Here is an 18,476-nt window from a genome sequence, read left to right on the forward strand (position 1 = left end):
CCCAGAAAGGGATTCTGCACCAGTAGTGTTGAGACTGGGGTGTCCACTGGGTATGACAGACTGAAAAACAAAGGAACCCAAGGAACTGTTCTTAGTTGAATATTTATATGTTTAAATGGAATAGTAAGTACTTTTTTTTCTTTGTGTGTTTTATTACCCTTGTAACTAAAAAGCTAAATATCTTTGTTTTGATCTCTTTTCCTCCAGGCTGACTTAGACCCTCAAAGACCACCAAGGCCAGAAGTAAAAATCACTAGTCCACAAGAAAACGGTGACAACCAACAAAGCAAGGACTATGCTGTCGTAGCATAGATGATTTTTTAAAGAGTATATTGATTGTACGAAAAATGAAGGGTTATCGTACTTGAATAAGTATAGTTATTGCTAAACATGTGACAATATGGTTGAATACTACCTACTGAATTTTAAAACGAGAGGCCTAATGGAAAGACTAGATAACTTTGAATAACTGCTAAAGGAGAGTGAGTTCTTTTTATGGGATGTGTTTTTAAAAGTCATTTGGAAAACTAAGAGGGATAAAGGGGAATTTACACTGGAAGACAACTGGGCAATTGTTTTTGTAAAAGATGAAAAAGAATAAGATTATTCTTGTTTTACACTTGATTATAAATTTAGAAGCAAGATTATTAGATGGCAGGTTATGCTAAAGCGCTTATCTAAAAAGGCATAGAATATTAAAGAAATGATAATAGGAAAGCATGTACTATATATTTTTAAAGCAATAAACTCTTGACTAAACAAATTGCAATTTAGTTTCAGAGATAATTTGGAGATGGCAATGGATTGAAATGTTTCCATGACTTGTTGACATTCCTTCCTTTCTTCTTCCTTAGCCAAAATCCACCTTAAAAGAATTAAAAAGAATGTAAGGTATTCATTTTGGAAGGAGGAAGTATTCATTCTGTGCAGTAGTGATTAATATTGTAATGTTCCTCTCTTAAACGCTGCAGGTTTTAATCCTTGTGATTTTCATGACACACACTCAGGAAGGAATTTTAAAGGAATATCCAATTATATTACTGAGCCTGGCTGGATGGTTTTCAAATTCTGGTATCCTATGGATTTTCACTGATCCAGTCTGCCTTTGCCTATAATATCCCTCTCTTCTCCCTTATGTGATTATATTAGGAAACAACATTGGCTATTCCAAAGACTGAATTCTCTCCAAACAGTTTTTCTTACAAAAACAAAAAACGAAACAAAAAACAAAACAAAACAAAACAAAACAAAATCACGACAGTGTAATAGAAAGGAAAAAGTAGGCTTATGAAGAGTTTGACACTGCTTACTTTCTCTTGCTTTTTGCTTTATTTCTATTAGGACTGCCGTGTCATATTTTGTCCCTAAGGATATCAGCAAATGTTTATTTTCAATGTTTAGACTCTCAAGCAAATTCCTTTCTATATAATTAGAAGTCACATGATAGAAATTGTTGGAAAAAAGTTTAAAAATTGTCAAACTGAAACCAGTTCCCAATTACTATTTTGTGGGCTGATTAACTCAAAATTGCCTTGTTAGGTATATATGGGGAAAAACATAATCGTATTGGTTTTTTGCATTCTCAAGACATTATGCAGTTCTTCCTTAAGTATCTAAATAATGTATTTTTCTTATATTAAAGGATATTTTTGTTAATTATGTAGAAATTATACATTTGAAATTTAAATTCTAGTGCTTTCATAGAATTCATTATTAATAATAAGTACAAAAGGTGTTGTTGTTTTTTTCTCCAGGTTTTATAACCATTTGGAATCAGAGTAGTCATATAAAGCACTTAATAATACTATAGAAAATGGATGTATATTTTCTAGCAGCTATTTTAATATTTTCCACAAATAGGAAGTATAAGCAGAGACTATAATGTAACAGTATTAGAAAGAGATCATTACATAAAGGTATATTAATCTGGGAGGATGAATTATAAATGGAGTACTATATTTCTAGTATAAAATCTAGATCGTACTATCTCCTAGTAGGCTTATTTTTCAAGTGAGACAATGTGAAAATACCATAGACTACAGGCAACAATCTTGCGTTGCTAGGGAAATAAGACTATCTGATTTTATAATGTTAAATTCTCACATTATTACTGAGCCTGAGGTTAATTGATTTTAAATCATTTATAAAAATAAGAGATTAAATACAAGAAACTATAACTAATTATCAAGGTGATGCTCCTTTCTCTAATGAGGAGTTTTTCTCTCTCTCTTTTCCTTCTTTAATAAAGATATTCTGTCTCTCTTTTTTCTCTTGTTCCTTTCTTCATCATACTAGAATGCTTTGGTTTTCAGGAACATTTTAGGAGTCATCTTAATGAAGCACAATGTTATTTTACATGAAAAACAAAGTTCGGCATTTTAAGTATATTTCAAGATGGTGATAGGCCACAGTAACTAACAAAAAATTGAAAACTGGCAGTGTGATATTTCTCTTGTATATGCATGTATATTTTACCACCTGTTGACAAGATACAGTTGTGATATAACTTGGGGGGATGAACAACAACTAATCACTTTTTTTTAAAAAAAGAATGAAATACTCATATATTGTCTAACCACAAAATAGATCATTTACAGGGAAGGAAAATTGTGGACATCATTTTGGAGATGACTTTAACATAAATGATGAAAGTTAATTCACCTCCCAAATGTGGAAATTTCCTTCATGGGAATGGTGACATTCATGGCAGAGTAGCTCCATAAATAAAGTGAGACTCACTGCCAGGTTTGAGACCATTTATGTGAGTGCACGGAAGAGATCTTGGTTAGGCTTCAGGTATTGTTTTATAAAGAGAGGGTGCTATAAAAAAACTCATGTAGCTTTTACATGATACCAAATAGAATGCTTCAAGATGTTAGTTCTTTGTGATAGATTTCTTAGTTTTAATTTTATGGAACTCTTTTCTTAAACTTAATTTGGTTTATGAAATTTATAAACAAGTGGCTTATTAATTGAATTGGAATATTAGGAGTTTTGCAGAGCAAATAAAGATTTTAGCTAAAGGCATTTTCTTGCTAAGGATGCATTACTTGTCTTAGCTTCTGTTAAATAGCTAATGAGCGTTCATGAACTTCTAGTTATAAAACACGATACTATGCCCATAAGACAACTTTTTTTTTCAATGGCCACAAGGTGACTTTTTATTTATTAAGACATTTTTGGTTATATTTGGGGGGAATATTAGAATGCCAGACTCATAGGACAAGTGCGATGCTCCATGTCTTCTGTTTTATTCAGAGAGTGTTAGTTCTGCTATTATCTATAAAGACAGAACTATCCTACGGATATGTAGCTTGGAGTCAGTCAGCTATCTCTGTAGGCTCATGATTACGAAGTCATGCTAATATGAAATTATTCATACTAACTCTTCCAGCTTATAGCTCACAAACCAACATCCTCAAAAATTTCACTAAATAACCTGCCGTATTCCCAAAGGATAAAGTGAATTCACCTAGCAAACATGAAGCATTTATGTATTTATAATTGTGGCCACAGAACAACAGGAAAGCTTCTTTAACTGACTCTCCTGCAGAATTATCTCTGTACTTTCTTTTTTTTTTCTCAATAAGGAGCAAAGGCAAAATTTTAAGAAGTAGAATAGATTAATTGCTAAACAGAAAGCATTACATCTGAATTATTGCCAAGCTGAACAGAAATAGACTATACACACATGCACACGCACACAGAAAGTACTTACACAGACACCCTCACACACTTTAAAATATTGAAAGGCCTCCTTAGGCACAGCGTTATTAATGGAATAAGGTTCTGTTTAGAGAAGCAATGCATAAAATCACAAGGAGATGAAATGTTAAGAAAAGATGTACATCATGGTGCTTTATGACTTGGTTCCCAAACACTTTAAGAGATTTAAAATTCTTCTCAAAATAAGAAGGCTACCAGCATTTTAATGAAAAATTTATTATAGGGAGGGGTGACTTCAGATAGACAGGTAGGTAGGTAAATAGATAATCTTGTTTTCCTGAAATAATTACAGCACATAGTTCTTTAGTTCTTTGTCATCAATCTTAAGTAGAATCAATCTTAAGCGGAATATTTCATACCAACATAGGCTCTGTCAGAAGGTTATTACTGCTTGTGAATGTGTGATTTACATGAATGAATAGAGGACTCTTTTTGGTACCAAGCAATGAGGCTCACTGCAAACAGAATAAAAGATGGACTTATTAGTCCACTAGTTCACCTAATGTTCAAATTCAGTGCAGAAGCTTTTTAGCTTCCTTGTGTGAATGTGATATTCTGGAATGGGACCATTTTTTTTCTTTTTTTTTTTTAAGATTAGTCTGTCTAAGGTGATGAGCACATACAGTTCTTGTTATTAAATAATCATTTTTGTAAATACTATACGATTTTTGCTTTTCAGGAAATAATCTTGGTATGTAGATGGGTCTGATTTTTGTTCTTACCACGTGAAATTTGTGCATTTCCTACCATGAAGTTTAAGTGACTCGGATGGAGAATGAAAGTGTGTCCCCACAAGTACAGATAAGGAAGAAAAATGGTATTTATGAAGAGGCATAACATCCTGTAGGATATGGGGAAACAGGAAAGAATTTTAAAATTTCTGGATAACCATAAAGCATTTATAAAATCAGGAGGTAACTAATGGAGCGCCATTGACTTAAGACAACAATTTAGCTTTAATCCATGAATGAGACCAAATGAATTCTGTAGTTTCATGAGCTTAAACCACACAGTGTAATTGAGTGTTGGAGCTGTTCTCACAAATGTCATGGCATGTGGGAAGAGGGAATGAGTGTAGTAAGTTTTAGAAATTTGAAGAAAATCTATTCTGTTTCTTTTGCTTCAGTGTTTTTCTTATGCCTTAAGTCTTTAATGTGTACTAACCTGATAATGCGTGATTATTGATATTGTAAGTAAAGATTAAGTTGAGCTCCTCACTTTTATATGATTTATGTTTAGAACCACTCTTTGTTCAGAAAATTATTTGTGGTTTGATCAAATTGTGAGCATTTAGATTTTTACTTCTGTATTAGTATTCACTCTAAAATATAAAAGTTTACTGTATCTTACAAGTAAATAGATCTGTGTTTTTTAATTCAAATGTGTCTGGATGGTTTATTGCTTGTTTATGATGTATTGCAAATAGTTCATGTATTAATTTTTTGCATGACATTTTTCACACACTCAATAGAAACTTTTTTATTTAAACCATATAGAAATTTAGTACATTAAAAAATCTTCTATTTCTATTTGAGATGGATATTAAACTTTTTTTTGTTTGTTTCTGTTTTGTTTACTTTGTTCTTTAGATTCCACATGTAAGTGAAATCACATTGCATCTGTCTTTCTCTGTCTGACATACTTCACTCAGCACAATACCCTTCAGGTCCTTCCATGCTGCTTCAGGTGGCGAGAACCCATTGCCTTTCATGGCTGACAATATTCCTTTGTATATATATATATATGTACCAGCTTCTCTTTATACGTTCATCCTCGACACCCAGGTTGCCTCCACATGTTGGCCATTGTAAACAATGAACACATGGATACACACATCCCCTCGAAATAGCATTTGAGGTTTCTTCAGATAATTACCCAGAAGTAGGGTTACTGGGTCCTTCTTTGTTACTTGTTATGGGTTTTGTTTTAAAGTCTATTTTGTCTGGTTAAAGTATTGCTACCACAGTTTTTGTTTGTTTGTTTTTTATCCATTTTCATGAAATATCTTTTTTCCATCCCTTTCAGTCTGTATGTGTCTTTTGATCTGAAGTGAGTCTTTTGTAGGTGGCATATGTAAGGGTCTTTCTTGTTTTCTTATCCATACAGCCACCCTATGTTTTTGATTGGAGCATTAAATCCACTTACATTGAAAGCAATTGTTGATAGGGATGTAGTTATTACCATTTTATTATTCATATTTTTGATTTTATTTTTTAAAATCCTTCTATCATTCCTTGTAATAATGGTTTGGTGGTGAGGAACTCCTGTAGCTTTTTCTTGTCTGGGAAGTTCTTTGTCTGGCCTTCAATTCTAAATCATAGCTTTGCTGGGTGGAGTAATTCACTTATAGGTCCTTGTTTTTCATCACTTTGACTATTTCCTGCCAATTCCTTCTGGCCTGCAAAGTTTCTGTTGGGAAATCAGCTGACAATCTTATGGGAGCTCCCTTGTAGGTAACTAATTGCTTTTCTCTTGCTGCATTTAAAATTGTGTCTTTGTCTTTAACCTTTGGCATTTTAATTACAACTTGTCTTGGTGTGGGTCTCTTTGGGTTCATCTTGTTTGGGACTCTCTGTGCTTCCTGGGCTTGTATATTTATTTCCATTGCCAAATTAGGGAAGTTTTCAGTCATTATTTCTTCAAATAGATTCTCAATCCCTTACTTTCTCTTTTCTTCTGATATCCCTATGATGCAAATGTTGGTATGCTTGATGTCCCAGAGGCCCCTTAAACTTTCCTCATTTTTTTTTTATTGTATTTTCTTCTTGCTGTTCTGATTGGGTATTTTCTGCAATCTTATCTTCTAAATTGTTGATTTATTTTTCTGCATCTATTCTGTTGATTCCCTCTAATGTATTCTTTATTTCAGTTATTATAATCTTTATTTCTGACTGGTTCTTTTTTATGTTTTCTGTCTCCAGTTTTAAGTTTCCTGTCACTTTGTTGAAGTTCTCCCTGAGATCAGTGAGCATCCTTATAACCAGTGTTTTGAACTCTGCATCTGGTAGATTGCTTGTCTCCATTTGGTTTAGTTCTTTTTCTGGAACTTTGTTCTGTTCTATTATTTGGGATATGTTTGTTTGTCTCCCATTTTAGCTGTCTCTCTGTCTGTTCCTGTATATTAAGTAGGGCGGCTATGCCTCCCAGTCTTAGTACAGTAGCCTTGTATAGTAGGTGTCCTATGGGACCCAGTGGTGCAATTTCCCTGGTCGCCAGAGCTGGGTGCTCCAGGTGTGTCCTTGTGTGTGTCCTCTTGTTGTAGTTGAGCCTTGGTTTCTGTTTGCATGTAGGTGGGAGGAATTGACCTTCACTTCCTGGCTGTGACTACAGTGGAGGAGTTGTGGTGCAGAGGCTGACCCTACAGAACAGGGTTCACTTTAGTAGGGCTCTGGTGCCTGCTCAGTCTGCCCTTTGGGTGTGTTGTCCTTGGAGGTGACCGGGTAATGCTCTGGCCAACTTGGAAGCTGGACACTGGGCATGCCAGACTCAGAGCCTCCTGGGAGAGGACCAGCTGCAGGCCAAGTTCAGCCGCAGTTTGTGCCCTGCCTGAGGCCACCTGGCATGAGCCCCAAAGTAATCCACAGATGGCCACTGCCCATGCTGTGCTTGGAGGTGCCTTGCGAGGCCAAGCCACAAACCAAGGCCGGCTATTGCTGGTGCCGGACTTAGGGTTGCTCAGCCAGAGTTGTGGGACATGCCAAAGCCAGATGCTGCTTGTTTGGGTTTTGTGAACCTTTGAAAGATTGTAGGAAAGTCAGCAACATGAACCAAAGCAGACCATTTATAAGGAAAAGCCACTGGAAGTGGCTTGTGTGTCTGGAAGTTTGGTGGGGCATGGTCTCAGGGAATCACTAAGGCAGGGCAGATGAAAGGTGTTAGCCAATTGGATGGAGACTCAGATATGACGTTGGGCCTGTTGTCTGCATGTAGGGAGGGGAGGGCTCAACAAAGAAACAATCGCTTCCACCAGCTCCTCCATCTGGGAGCAAGCTGCCCCTCTGGCCCTCACTCTGAAGCTAGACAATTTATTTTCTCTCCATTTATACCTGGTGCCTTTCAAGCAAGTGCCCCAGCACTGGAGCTCAGAGCAAGTGAGTCTGTCAATAAGTCAGTCTATGTGTGGTCCCTTTAAGAGGAGCACCTGGGAGTGCAGCCACCTTCATCTCACTTAGCCACAATCTCTGCTGGCTTTTCACAGTGAGAAATATGGGGACTTCTCTCCTCAGTGCTGAAACCTTGGCTGGGACCCCTCGCTACTCAGTGGGTACCTCCACAGCAGAGCTATCCCTCCCAATTTTTGATGGTCACATGCTGGTGTGGGACCAGCCCATTTTGTGTCTCTGCCCCTTCTACCAGTCTCAAGGTGGCTTCTTTTCTATGTCCTTAGTTGTAGGGCTTTGGTTCAGCTAGACTTCAGGCGATTCTCAATAATAGTTGTTCTGTGGTTTAGTTGTAATTGATGTACTGAGAGGAGATGAGCAGTGTTTACTTACTCTGCCATCTTGACTGGCATTTCTCCATTTTTCAATATTAAACTTCATTTTGTAAAGAAAAAAAAAATTATATTTTCATGTACATGTATTTCAGTTGATAAAAATTTCACGTATTTAAATTTTGTTTTCTTTCATGAAATGGTATTAGAATAACACAAGTCTGGGAATTCTATGATAAATAAAGTTATCTTTAAAAGCAAAGAATAAATTACACATTATACATTTTGTGTAGAATAGTTATAGGAATAAATTTACAATTTTATGAAGAAATTGGCTAAAATTCTACTTCAGTTTGTGAGATATTCACTGCTTTCATTCTATTGAATTAAAGTAGTTTTATTTTTCTTCATGTTTGAGAAACAAAAAGCAGTTAAGCAGAAGCATTTTGTCTGCTAGATATGTGATAACAAAATATGTGTGATTCGGGCACCCTAACTGAGGTGACTACACTACTGCACCTGCTGTGCAGTTGACCCTTATATCTTATTTCCTAAGAGTGAAAAAGCAAACCTCCGCAGCAAAGGAGGCATCTAGAGTTCCAAGGTCACATCTCTTTTGACAATGTGGCTAATCAACATTAGAACCTTCCCACAATCAACAATAACAATGACGGTAATTTCTTCAAAGGAGCGTAAGATGGCTAGCATGCATTGGTTATAAAATTCTTATTTATGAAAATACCCAACATTAGATGGGTATTAGATTACAGGAGAAGTGGATCCAAAGAGGGCTGCCTGGGGTCCAGCTCCTTGGGTATAATCTGGACAATGTTTCTTTACTTATGTGGTGACTGTTATATTCTTTTATGTCCAAGATGGTTGACAATAGTAAAATACAATGGGAAACATGTTCCATCTAACGTATTGAAAGGCAGGGTTCCTCTCTAATATAAAAAAGAAAGAAAGAAAGAAAGAAAAGAATATAACAAAACATTCAAAAAATACCATGACAAAGTGCAATATAAAAGAGCATGTGGCAGTCTATGTTTTATTCCTTCATTTTTATAACTTTTAGATACGATCTCTTGAGATGGGAATGACCCAAGCCTGGAGGCCCAGCTATTCTTGTAATAGTGTATTAAGTCCTTGTAGTCCTAGATGAAGGAAACATTGTTCATGAGAAATGACCTATAGAGGAGGGTTTGTCCATAGATTCTCTGGCGTGATGTTCTGCTTCCATTTTGTTCTATTGGGCTCCCTATGCCAAAACTTCATGTTTATATGATTGTAGCTTTCTAATAAGAAGTGGTGTCTGGTTTGCAATGCCCTACTTAATTAAAAAATACGGTGGCTCTTTACTGTTCCATAAAAATTTAAGATCAAATTGTCAAGTTCTGTGAAAAACCCTCTTGAGATTTTGATTAGAACTGCATAGCTCTTCATAATATTGAGATATCCTCTCTATAAATTTGAAACATCCATTTAGCCATGTCTTTATAAAGTCCTTCCAGAAATTTGTATAATTTTTATTGTAAAGAACTTGGAAATCTTTTAATATATTTACTCCCAGATATCATCTAGTTCTGTGGCTATTTTGAATGGAATAATTTTTTATTTATGTTTTCCAATTATTAATGATATGTAGGGATGCCATTGATTTTTATAAATTGATTTTGTATTCACCTTGCTGTACCCATTATTAGAAATGGTTTGTAAGTTTCTATAGGATTTTTATTAAGACTATTATGTTATCTATAAAAATAACATTTGTGGTTTTTTTTTCTTAAAATCTTAAAGTCATTTTTTTTTTCTTATTGAACTAACTAGAACAAGTTGAATGGAGGTAGCAATAGCAGATATTTTTGTCTTCTCCTGAATTAAGGGGATGCTTCCAGTATTCAAGATTAAATGTGATGGTTGCTTATGTTTTTGGTAGATACTTTATATCATGTTAAATTTCTTATAAGAGGTGTTTTATTTGAAAGCTCTGAAGGGATGAACTATGAATGAATTTTACAAGACTGCATTGCTTCCATTAAGGTTTTTATTATTTTTCTCCTTTTGTTTTTTAAATGTAGTGAATTATGTTAATTTTCTTCCTAATATTAAACCATTCTTACATTCTTACATAACCATACTCATAGGCTCCTAGAGATAGCATGGACCTTTTGCTATCCACCCTACGTCTTGGTGGAAAAAAATAATTACGCAAAATAAAATCCATTCTTGCAACGTTCGTGAGGTCTCTATACTACCCCAGTAGTGTGGGACTCCTAAACCACAGGATGTACATACAAGAACTATGAAACCTCTAGGAAATGTAAAACCTCTCTAGAGATATTTCCATACCCTGAGTATACTTGTCTCATGCAAAATAATCCACAGATGTCTCACACTAACAATGAATAATCCATACAAGGAAAGGACCCTCATGAGGTAAAGTTAGCAGACACAATAAGTGGCGAAATAGACACCCAAGGAAGCAGAAATAATAACTTTTAAAGTCTTATGGGTCTATAATTAAATATTTAAATGTAAGTATGTTTAAAGTTATTAAAATTCTAAAATGCAGAGAAAACAATACAAGAACAGGGTCTCTGAATAGACAAAAGAATGACTTTGAAAAACCAAGCAGAGCTTCTAGAAATGAACACCAATCATTTTTTCCAGCTTTATTGAGGTACAATTGGCAAATGAAAATTAGATATATTTAAGGTGCACAATGTGATAATTTGATATACACATATATACGTGGTGAAATGATTACCACAATCCAGCTAATTAACCTCTGCCAAGGAGAAAATAGCAGTAGCTACTCTGTTGGCCTGGCGTATCTATAGAGAGAATGCGTGTCCAGCACTCAGCACAGAGCAATCACTCTGCAGCTGTTAGAAATTATGGTTATTAGCTTTCTGACTTGGTTTTTGGCATCTTCTTTTGAAACTCCTGCCAACTTTTCCCAGATTCTTACTGCTTCTTTATTATCTACCTTTGAGGCAGAATTGATTCTTTATTGGTGCTTTTTCATTGTTGACAAAAATACTCCCCGAAGTTCCATTTGTCTGTATCTATATTACCTTGGACCGGCGAGGCTCACAACTTTTGTCTCTTACTAAAGCTGCTGATTAACTTTCATATTGTGCCGTATAAAGAGGGGGAGATGGTGTTGATGGAGTGTGAGTGTGTGTGTGTGTGAGAGTGAGATGAATCAAGCCCACATTGCTTGATGTTTTATCATCTTGGCATTGGGTTTTGTTAAGTCTTACAACATTGAATGCACAAACTGTTTACATCTAAAATTCAGAGGTTTTGTCCTCGTGTTCACCTTAGAGCCCTAATTACTGTTGATCCCAGACCATGCAGCCCAAGTGGGGTAGCCACAGATGATGGGGATGTGTACTGGAAAGTTTCTACATGTGTAACATGGTTATCTGTGAAGTAGCCAGTATAAGGCTGCCTATGAAACACTAGTGGGTAACCAGATACCTGTTTAGACATCACGTTAATGTAACATTTTAAAAATTATCTCCATCATTAATGAAATTTTCATTCAGCTCCCTGCGTGTACCACACCGTGCCTCCAGGCTCTGCCTCCCCACCTCTCTGCTCCTGTACACGTAAGTGATGTGACCTCAAACAGCAAGGAATTCACCAGAGAGCCACCTGCAGCGTCAGGTCAGCCTTTGCATTTCCAAAAGGCAATCTTCAGTTAGAAAATAAAATCGTGATGATGATTGTGGACTCTGAAGACGAGGAAGTGCAATTTTACCCTTCATTTCTAGGAATGAAAATTTAAGTCCATGGAGATTTTCTCAAGGTCCATGTTCATTCTACTCATTTTCTGAAGAAAATTTCCTAGGAAGAGTGTCTGGTTACTTGCCACGGAAATTGCTTTCCTCTCTTTGGCTGGAGACCATCATCCTCAAACTAATTTCCTGTTTAGTTTTCAATATTTGAAAGCAGGAAATTGTCATAATAAATAGGAAGCTTGAGAGGAGGGTGGAAACACATTCAGAAATTTGGTTGCTCAGGAAATCATTTTTGCCCACTTTATTAAAATCCTAGACCTTACTTTGCATTTTCTCCCCTCATTCTTAGTCTCTTTATAGCCATTATCAAAAGAACTTTATTAAATATCGATCTCTGCGTGGCACTATGAGAAAGTGAGCGGACCCCCATCCACTAGCAGCTTGTAACAATAACTGCAAGAACAAAAATGACAGTATTAATTTGGTATTTAACTATTGACACTCTTCTAAGCACCTTAGTTGGTTTTTAAAAAATATAATCCTCACAACAGCCATGTAAGGAAGGTACTATCATTGCTTTCATTTTATTGATGAGGTCCATAAGATATGAAGTCAGTGATAGGCTGAAAATCACACAACTATTAGGTTGGTGCAAAAGTAATTGCAGTTTAAAAGGTTAATAATTGCACAAACTGCAATTACTTTTGCACCAACCTAATAGTAAATCAGAGTCTGGATTCACCCCTTCCCAGCCCGTATTATTAACTGCTGTGTTCTGCTTCTATAATCCAACCAGGAAAAAACAAACAAACAAAAAAACTAGAAAGAATAGAGAGTATGCATATTTAGACCAAAAATATAAATGTGGATTCATTATTGTACAATAAAGTTAAGCACATTTTGCAGGATGGGGGTGAGATGGAAATTCGGGGACTTGTGTCTTGACAGGAATTTCTGCTGTCTTCCAGAAAGTGAGCTTCCACAGAGGACACTATGCATTTGCAACTTGATTGAAGGGATAGGGTGAGTGAGGGAGCTGGGGAAGTGGCTGAGGTTCTGTTTTAAAAAAGGAAACGACTGGTTTGATGGACCACAGGGAGACGGGGGTAGAGGAGCTTGAGATTGGGGATTCAACCAATTGGTCTGCAGGGAGCAAGGTCAGCACATCACAGAGACCCAGCTCCTTGGAACCGATTGCTCAGCTGGCTCAGGCAGCTCCACTCTAGAGCACGGAGAAGCAGGGTATGGCAGCAGCCTGATATGGCCGCACCATGACACGTCCACAGCCTTTTCATGTCATTAGAGGCAGGTGAATTTTTATCAGCTGCCACTTGTTTAAGCTTTTTATCCTAATGTTGGAGCAACGTGATCTAGTGACACAAATGCCAGCCTAGGAAATCAATAAAGTCAGATTCTATTCTTGGTCTTTTCTGGGACAAGTTGCTGGCTGGAAGTAGCAGTCATTCTGAGTAGCTGAAAATAGCTAACAAGACATTTTAACGAGTTAATAAATCTTTCTCACTGAACTACATGGAAAGACATGAAACATTACACTTTAGCTACTCACTGGCCTTAATTAAACTTGATGTTGAAAAGGTCAGTGCACTGTCTGGTGGGTTCCAAATCACTTCAGACCTGAAAGTAGGGGTGACTGTAGAAGTGACAGAAAATGTGTACACAGGCAATTGGGAGCCTTCCATTGGAACCTAAAATGGGTGTATTTTAAATGAGCCACGCCCCAGCTAATAACAACTGACATTCATTAAGGGTCTGTGTAAGTCACTGTTCCAAGTGCTTTCGATGTTTTAACTCATTTGATTCTCAGCAGCAACCCTGATAGGTACATGGTGTTATAATTCTTGATAGCTGAGGAAACTGAGGCATGGAGAGTTGAAATGATTTGGCCAAAGTTCTGCAGCCTACACAGTGAGATAGAGCCAAGATCTGAATGCATGGAGTCTGACTGGCGAGCCTGCCTGCTTCACTGCTAGGCTTTGCTGCCTCCTTGAATCAGATTGGGCTGTGCTCCATAGTTAAACATACACAAGCCACCCATGGGATTCGAGGCACTAATACTTTCCAGGAATTCCTGCTGTGGGGACAGAGTCCCGGAGAGCAGTTTCCAGGCTCTCAGCCTCACGTGGAAAGGTGCTGGCTCAGTTATTAGATGGCCATCAGCTGTAATCAATGGCCATCCGCTGTGGCTGGGTGGCCATCAGCTGTTACCGGTTAGGCATTAGCCACTGATATAACTGCCGTGGGTACGCTAGGGGGTTGGTTTGTTGGCTGAGAAGTGGAATGCGGATTGCACATCGTGTGGCTCCTGCTTCCTGTGTCTCCAACCCAGCTGCCAGCGAGAGTATACTGGTATGAAACCCCCTATCCATGGCTCCGTGGGTGGTCCTTTTTGGCCTCACCATATCCTGCGTTCTTGTGTGGCAAGCGGGACCAGAGTCCCTGCATGACACCTGCAGAGGCATTTTCGGATGGGTCAAAGCATGCAAGGCACTTTGGTGCTGCATGGGAAACCTGATTCTCATCAATATCATACAAAGTGGTGGAGGTCACCAGGAGGTTGGGCTGGTAAGAAAAATCATTGCAGTTGTTTGAACTACAACACCTAGATTCAGCAAACATTTATCAAGCTTCTCCTGTGAACTAGATACTGTGTTAGGTGTTGGGGAGAAATATGAGTAAGACATGGTATCACCCTTCAAGGAGCTCGCAGGTGAGCAGATGTGCCTTGTATAAAATTTCATCTCCTCATGCAGTAAGGACTCCGGAAGACACTCTCTAGCTAAACACAGATTGTAGGTTCTCTCTTTTTCACCCGCAGGGCTGATAGTTAATTAGCCCAAGGGCAAGATATGGGAATAATGTGCTCAAAATTTCTTGCCGACATTTTCCATTTATGGAAGGCAATGGAAGTAACCAGGGAGTGATTGCTCTGGACTAGCGTTTGATGTTGGTGACGTGCTGGTGACGTGCTGGAGACCAGGACCTTGAGTGAAAGCCAACACCACCTTAAGTATCGAGGCACAGAGCATCCACTCTCCTTGTCAGCTCTGTGTTCACTTCTGATCGCTCCCTGCTTCTCTGAGCTGCTTCTACTATCCTCAAGCTTCCCTTTCTCCTCGGGTCTGATCTTGTTCTTATGTAGGAAACCTCACCTTCGGCCATGACGCAGCCTCATGCGCCAGTCTGGTCTGTTCCACAACTCTAGCCACGTTCACCTTGGAGCCACGCAGCTTGGTGCCCTTGTCATCACAGATGCTCACTCCCCCCAGGACACCGGCTCCTTCAGCTACAAGACACTTAGTAATACAATTCTTTCAACGTGCTCTGGGAATTTGTAGGCGCTGTTGCCTCTGCCTTGAAAGCTCTTCTCTCACTCTTCCCATAGTCCACTGTCCCCCTCCTGCAAAAGGAACAAATTCCCCTGGCCAGGATCACCTGGTTAACTTCTATTCAAATTTCAAGACACAGATTAAATATGTCCTCAGGGAGGCCTTCCCAGAGCCTTAATCTAGGATAAATCCCTTTGTGTAAACAGAATCCCTTGATGATTTAAAAAAAAAATTTAATAGTATCTAATACAGCAGTGATTTGCTTCAAGTCTATATAAAGGCCATAGGTCAGACACTGTATCTGTCCTGGCGGTGACTATGTGAGTGAAAACAGCCCTGCTTTCCCCCGCTTCCTTTCCCCGTCCCCCCAGAGTCAACCTCTTATAATATTTCCTGTTTGAAACTCTTCCAGTGGCTTTTCCCATAACTCTGAATAATATAGTTATTTATTATTTCTTGATTTATTAACTGAGACAACAATGACTGGTTTCCTACCATGAAAGATAGGGTTTAATTTATTTTCTCTACATCTCTTTTTATTCCCTCTCTTCTTTCCAACATTTGTTATGTTTAATTTTGAGTTCTTTCATTGGGTTATCTTTATAACTGCAAATAATAAACCTAGGCAATTATTTATTTCCATAAACATGAGATATTTATTTATTTTTTTTAAATTACTTTTTAAAAAAAAATTTTATTGGGGAATATGGGGAACAGTGTGTTTTTCCAGGACCCATCAGTCGTTGTCCTTCAATCTAGTTGTGGAGCGCGCAGCTCAGCTCCAAGTCCAGTGGCCGTTTTCAATCTTAGTTGCAGGGGGCGCAGCCCACCATCCCATGTGGGAATCGAACCGGCAACCTTGTTGTTAAGAGCTCATGCTCTAACCAACTGAGCCATTTGGCCACCCCATTACTCTTGACTCCTCACTAAATAAGACAATAATATTTGTATTCTTACCATGATCTCCTCTTGTCTTTTCCCTTTTGCTTTCAAAAATTTTTAAGCTCTACCTTTATTTTAATATCATCAAATTTGTCACAAATGCAGTCTGTTTCATAATCATAATTTAGTCTATTATTTTGTCTATAGTTTGATTTTGAAAGTAGAAAACAAATACTTTCCTTTGACTTTGTAAAATGTTTTTCATTGCGGAGCTACTGAGGCAGCAGAGTTCAGTTCTCTCTCTGTGAGTTCAACATGCCAGCTCCTGTTCTCTTAGGAATAGAATGTGCCTAGTAGCAAGGTGAAATTTCAAATGGCTTCTTTTTTTCTTACTCTCAGTCTATTATCCCCCATGAATCCACAGTTGTGCTTAATATTTGGACCACAATTTCCTTTTGCAGTTTATTTTAAATTTTCTTTCTGGGTTTCTATTGCTTTCCTTTTTTCTTTTTGATAAAAGCATATGTGTTTTCTGTAGACTAAAAGTTACCTTATCATTAGTTACATGAAATCGCAGCCTTTCTCTTTTCTCACTCAGATTTTTAGTGCTTTGTAGATGTTGGTGGTTCTTTCTGGAAGCTTCTTGGATCCTTTTTATCTTTTGGTTCTAAAATTTCACAAGAATGTGTCTGATTTTTTTTTTTTAACCATTCACATTGCTGAATATTTAGCAGGCACTCTCAATATGAAAATTTCTGTATTCTATAGCCTTGAGAAATTTTCTTCTATTATTTTATTTATAATTTTTTCTGTTTGTTTTCTGTTATCTTTTTCTCTTTGACTCTCTTTGAATTTTGTCTCATATTGTTATTTTTATTGGGGCTATTTTACTTTTTGGGAAATGCCTTCAACTTACTCTCTTGTGAAATTGTTGTTTTTAAACTATTTGATATTCCTTTTCATAGTATTCTATTTTTATCTTATTGATGCAGTTTTTCTTGAAGACTAATTAGATTTTTTAAAGCATTCTCCTGTGATACCTGAAATACTTATGTTTCCCATGGAGTCTCTTATTCCCAATATAGATTCTCTTTCAAGGTGCTGGTTTTCCTCAGATATCTGATGATTCTGGTTGTACTTTCCTATTTAAGGGTTAAGGATCAGGTTACTTATTCAGGTCTGCTGGAAACAATTCACTCTGCTCCTGACTAGATGGGTCTAGATCTTCCATCAGTCTCTTCAGGAATGAGGACCAGTAGCATTATGGCTCAGCTTATTGGCTGGAGGATTTTGCTTTTACATGGACTAATGGCAAGATCACCATTTGGCTGGACTCCCCACAACCCGAATGGTAGATTGAGGAGAGTTTTGCTTGGGGGCAGCCATAGCCATACTCTCATTCTTAGTCCACGCACGTATGTCAGATATGCAACAACTTTAGTGTCCCTAATATGCACCTTTTTGTTTTCTGTAGTGGACACACAATGCCTGGCTCGAGGTAAAAATACAATAATTGTTTTAAATGACCATATAATAGTGGCAAACAGCTTTTATGTGTTTGCTTTTGAGGGTTCACGACTCATTAAGTCATACTCCTTGTACCCAAGCAACTAATAGTCTAGCTTCTAATGGAAGAAACAGATGTATAAACAAATCACTATAATAAAGAGAGATAAGTGCAACAGAATGTGTTTGTACAAAATGCTGGCAGTTGAGAAAGAGACATTAAGTCTGAACCAGGAGATGGAGAGGGAGAGAGTGAGTGGGTGAGAGAACTGCAGAAAGAAGGTGACATTTCCAGAGGCAAAAGAGTGTATTGGATGAAAGTGCAGCTGCTGCCTCTGGAGCCAGGTTACTCAGATTTGAATCCCAACTCTGTCATTTACTGATTCTCCTTGGACAAGTTACCTCTTTGCCTGTTTCCTTCCCTGTGAAATGGGCATATAATAGCCCTGACCTCTTCGAATTTTTGTGAGGATTAAATTTATTACTATACGTAAAATGCATCAGTAGCACATTGGATACAAATCAGCTCATCGTTATTGCTGTTATTTCTTGATATGGCCTTGAATGAAGCGTTTGATAGCCAGAGAATGGGCAGATGGTTATTGCTGGGAAAATAAGCTTTGTGAGCACAGCAGGCACAGTGGCTTGAAATGCAGGCACATTTAGAGAGGAGAATGACTAAGTGTGGCTAGAATGCAGGTTCCAGGACACATGACAGAATAAAGCTGGGTAGGAGCTGCACAGGTCACAGGAGGCCAGGGACATGCACAGAGGGGCTGCGTACACATCTCTCGTTATCAGTGTTCTAGCTTGAGGTGCTGGGTGCCTATGCAT

General features: G+C 37.6%; 1 protein-coding gene across 6 annotated transcripts in view; it reads left to right on the plus strand.

Annotated features, from left to right (window-relative positions):
• Positions 1–5,101, plus strand: part of DCDC2 (doublecortin domain containing 2) — a 159,026-nt gene extending 153,925 nt beyond the window's left edge. For all 6 annotated transcript variants that reach the window (XM_074335170.1, XM_074335171.1, XM_074335167.1 and 3 more), the window contains one exon: positions 208–5,101. In XM_074335170.1, coding sequence (XP_074191271.1) covers positions 208–312 — 105 coding nt within the window. In that variant the 3' untranslated portion in view covers positions 313–5,101. The remainder of the gene's footprint in view (positions 1–207) is intronic.
• Positions 5,102–18,476: the final 13,375 nt, after the last annotated feature.

This window comes from Rhinolophus sinicus, linkage group LG06 (genome assembly GCF_036562045.2).
Source record: "Rhinolophus sinicus isolate RSC01 linkage group LG06, ASM3656204v1, whole genome shotgun sequence".
Taxonomy (NCBI): Eukaryota; Metazoa; Chordata; class Mammalia; order Chiroptera; family Rhinolophidae; genus Rhinolophus; species Rhinolophus sinicus.